This window comes from Fukomys damarensis, unplaced genomic scaffold (assembly GCF_012274545.1).
Source record: "Fukomys damarensis isolate Sample0158 unplaced genomic scaffold, DMR_v1.0_HiC HiC_scaffold_37, whole genome shotgun sequence".
NCBI lineage: Eukaryota > Metazoa > Chordata > Mammalia > Rodentia > Bathyergidae > Fukomys > Fukomys damarensis.
The window spans coordinates 9,035,590-9,039,788 of NW_022900949.1; the positions used below are offsets into that span (position 1 = coordinate 9,035,590).

Consider the following 4,199-nt stretch of genomic DNA (forward strand, 5'->3'; position numbering starts at 1 on the left):
GCTGTCTCACATGAGGCTGCACTTGCCCTTGGCCCGCTCGCCCCTCTTCTGCTTGCCGGCGCGCTTGCCGTCCACGCTGAGGCTCACGCTGCGGCGCGTCTCCAGCGTGAGCAGCTCCTGGAAGAGCTCCTTGACGTTGTAGTTCATCTTGGCCGAGGTCTCCATGAAGGCGCACTTCCACTGCTGCGCCACGGCCTGCGCCTCGTGCGTGTCCACCTCGCGCTGGGCCTCGTCGCACTTGTTGCCCACCAGCATGACGGGGACGTCCTCCACGCTGCCCTTGATCTGCACGATGAGCCTGTAGATGGGGCCCAGCTCCTCCAGGGACTGCTTGCTGGTCACCGAGAACACCAGGATGAAGGCGTGGCCCTTGGAGATGGACAGCCGCTGCATGGCCGGGAACTGGTGGCTGCCCGTGGTGTCTGTGATCTGCAGCGTGCACACGCTCTTGTCGCAGCTGATCACCTGCCGGTACGTGTCCTCGATGGTGGGGATGTAGGTGTCGCGGAACGTGCCCTTCACGAAGCGCAGCACCAGCGAGCTCTTGCCCACGCCGCCCGCGCCGAACACCACCACGCGGTAGTCGTTGCTTTGCTCTGGCATCTTCCCCGCTGGCCGGCTGGCTGGGGGGACGGGCCGGCTGCTGGGACCCCGGAGCGACCCTGTGCAGAGAGGATAGTCGGACGCCCGAGGCCACCAGCCGGGGAGGGGACAGGCGGGAGAGGAGAAGGTGGCACGGCCGGCGTCCCGGGAGGCCCTGTCCCGGCTGTGTGGCTGACTCTGCGGTTCTGCCCTGCAGCCCGGCTTGCTGCCAGGCCCCGTGCCGCTCCATCCTGAGAAAATCTGGGGCCGACGTTTCCCCAGGGCACTCTGGGCTGAAGGAGGCATGGAGATCCCAGGACGATGAGGGCCGCTCTGCCCTCTTACAGGGTGGCCCTGGGCCCCTAGCAGCCAGTGCACCCTCCCTGGCTCTGAGCCCAGGACCAACCGCCTCACCATCCTGAGCCTCGGTTTCGCTCTGTCCCTATCCCCGTGGGTGACAGTGTGTCCCCAACAGCCACAGCTCCCTGCCCTTCAGCTCACAGCATCCTACATCTCTTGGGGGCCACAGGGTGGAGTAAGATTTAAAGTCAGTTGGTGCAGTAGCCCATGCCTGTAATTCCAGCGCTCTAGGAGGCTGAAACAGAAGGATTGCAAGTTGGAGCTTGGCCTGGGCAATTTAGGAATTTAGCAAGACTCAAAGATTTAAAAAGAAGAAGAGGAAGAAGGAGGAGGAGGAGAAGCAGCAGCAGCTAGGTATGGTGGTACACATCTGTAATCCCAGCACTCAGGAGGCTGAGGCAGGACAATCGCTGCAAGTTCAAGGCCAGCCTGAGCTACACAGTGAGTTCAAGGCCAGTCTGAACTATGTAGTGAGATACTGTCTCAAAAAAACAAAAAAAGGGGACGAGGATTTAGCTTAGTGTTGCCACCACCTGCCTTTCAAGCACAAGAACCCAAATTCAATCCCCAGTATCAAAAAACAACAACAGCTGGGCGTGGTGGCGCATGCCTGTAATCCCAGCACTCGGGAGGCTGAGGCAGGAGGATTGCTGTGAGTTTGAGACCAGCATGGGCTACATAGTGAGTTCCAGGTCAGCCTCAACTATATAGTGAGACCCTGTCTCCAAAAACAACAACAAAAACAAACAAACAAACAAACAAACAACAACAAAACATGAAAAAAGTAAATAAAAATGGTTGGGGATATAGCTCAGTGGGAAGGACCTGTGTTCAGTCCTCAGTACCTTAAAAAAAATGGAGATTTCAGGCCCTCAGTCATACAAGTGCCAAATTAGTTGCCCTAGATCATAGCCAACTTATACTTTATTTTATTTTTTTCAGTGCTGGGGATGGAACCCACAGCCTCACACATGCTAGGGGCAAGCTCTCACCACCGAGCTACATCCCCAGCCCTGGGAACTTGTATTTTTTAAGATACCCTTCTGTTGCCCCATAACCATGACCCTGGTGGTGAAGGTCTAGGAGCCATAATTTGAAAATCGTGATGTTGATTCCCTACAGTGGCACCAGGGAGGCAGGATCTCCCAGCCCAGGTAAAGATGAGAATCAAAATAGAGCTAAAAGCCGGGTGTGGTGGCGTACACCTGTCATCCCAGCACTCAGGAGGCTGAGGCAGGAGGATCACTGTGAGTCCGAGACCAGCCTGGGCTACACAGTGAGTTCCAGGTCAGTCTCAACTACATAGTGAGACCCTGTCTCAAAAAACAAAACAAAACAAAACAAACCCCCCCAAAAAACAAACTAGAGCTAAACTGTGCATGGTGGCATACACTTGTGATCTCAGCACTCTGGGAAGCTGAGGCAGGAGGATTCCAAGTTCCAGCCCAGCCTGGGCAATTAAGTTAGCCAGACCCTGTCTCTAAATTAAAAAATCAAAAGAGGCTGGGAATGCAGCTCAGTGTGAAGGCCTTGGGTTCCATTCCCAGTACAAAAAAAGAAGGAGAAGGAAAAGGAGAACAGAAAACTCCCAGCTTCCTACGCTCTGCGTCCACATAAGGGTCTGGCATGGCCTGGCCTCCTGCTCAAATCTAATGTGTCCTTAGGAACAGAGCTCCCCAGAGAGTCTCTCGTCTCAATTCTGTGCTCAGAGACGCCCACCGTCTTGGAAGGTCACACAGCACCGAGATTTCTGACGTACTTCACTGCAGAGAGGAAGGTGCGCAGAAGCAATGCCCTGACTCATAAAAAGCCGGGGAGACCCTGTCCCTTCTTCCTTCCCAGTCAGCTCTGGGCCCGGGCTCCACAGCGGGGGAGAGGAGCCACCCTTTTACCCTGGCCTTGGCTCTACCTGCCTGAGTGCTGTGGCTGGGTTCCTCTCCTCAGGTGTGTGTGGGGAGGGTTTAAGGGTCACTTCCCACTTGGGAAAGATCCAGGGCTGTAAACCAGCACTCTCAAGCTGAGGCACGAGGAGCGAAAGTTGGTGCCCAGCCTGGGCAACTGTCTCAAAATAAGAAATTAAAAAAGGGCTGGGGATGGCACTCAGTGTGAGGCCCTGGGTTCAATCCCCAGGACTTAAACAAAAATTTTTTAAATAACAAGATAACAGTCACAATTATTATTACAGTCCCCAGGCTGGGGTGGGGTGGGGATGGCACATGTGGCTGCCCCAGGGGTTTCAGAGGCACATTCTGAATTACCAAAAGCAGAAAAAAAAATGATAAAAGTGACAGCCGACAGACACATGGCCCAGGAACTTGCTGGGTAAACTTTTTGGAGCTTCAAGAGAGACCGTCTGCAACCGTGGTGGGTTCTCAGGGCCCAGGCTTGGTGACTCGGTGCTAGGACGGGGCTGGGGGCTGCTGGCCGGGGTGGGGGCCATGCCGTCCCAGACCCTCTCTAGTGGACACTGGGCACAGCCAGACACCGCTACCGTGGGGACCTGTGGTGACCTGTGGCGGTGCATTCTGCGGCCCTAGACCCAAGTTCGGGCTTCTTGGGTACCAAAAGCTGTGCCCCCGGTATCAGGACGCCCATTCAATACCTTTACATCCACCCCAGCTGCACTGCAGGATGGGGATGTGGGTGCTGAGCCTGTGGGGGACAGACAGGCTCAAGGTCACAGAGGCAGGAGGTGGCTGGGCATAGCAGGACCTGAACTCATCCAGGCTTGGGCACGGGAACCTGGGGCACAGCGAGGAAGCCCCCCAGCCACCGGGCCAGGCAGAGCTGCCCGGCCCTGGGGCTGCGGCCAGCATGGGGCTGGGCCCTGGGACCCTGACGGTGACCTCAGTCCCCAACAGCCGATGGCCCTGGGGAACATCACGGGTGGGAGGGACATGGAGAGGGCGCCTGAGCTGGGGCCGCAGAGCCAGGGAAGGGTTTGGTGGGCACTGGGCCAGCTCCGGGGGCCTGGGAGAGGGGAAGGATGATGGGGGGCTGCCAGGGGCTTCCTGGACTCAAGGAGGCTCCACATGCAGGGAGGGTCCCTGAGGTCTCGTGTGGGCAGGGCGGACCCAGGGCTGAGAGGTGGGGGAGGTGGAGACGAGGGGCCCAGCAGACTGCGAGTGGAGGGGACCCGGGCGGGGGGAGGTCAGCGGCGAGATGGGGACCGTCCTGGACTGGGGGCGCCCAGCCTGCGGGAGGGAGGGGCGGAGGAGGAAGGGAAGGAGCTGTCCGAGGTCCGGCGCCGGCCGGGT

At 57.9% G+C, this 4,199-nt stretch overlaps 1 protein-coding gene across 1 annotated transcript; it reads right to left on the bottom strand.

Moving 5' to 3' along the window:
• Positions 1 to 6: 6 nt before the first annotated feature.
• Positions 7 to 665, bottom strand: Diras1 (DIRAS family GTPase 1). Its single transcript, XM_010634835.1, has one exon. The coding sequence runs from the start codon at positions 601 to 603 to the stop codon at positions 7 to 9; it is 597 nt and encodes a 198-aa protein (XP_010633137.1). The 5' UTR covers positions 604 to 665.
• Positions 666 to 4,199: the final 3,534 nt, after the last annotated feature.

Coding starts and splice junctions, on each gene's coding strand:
- Diras1 (XM_010634835.1), bottom strand. CDS start 603: ATGCCAGAGCAAAGCAACGACTACCGCGTGGTGGTGTTCGGCGCGGGC.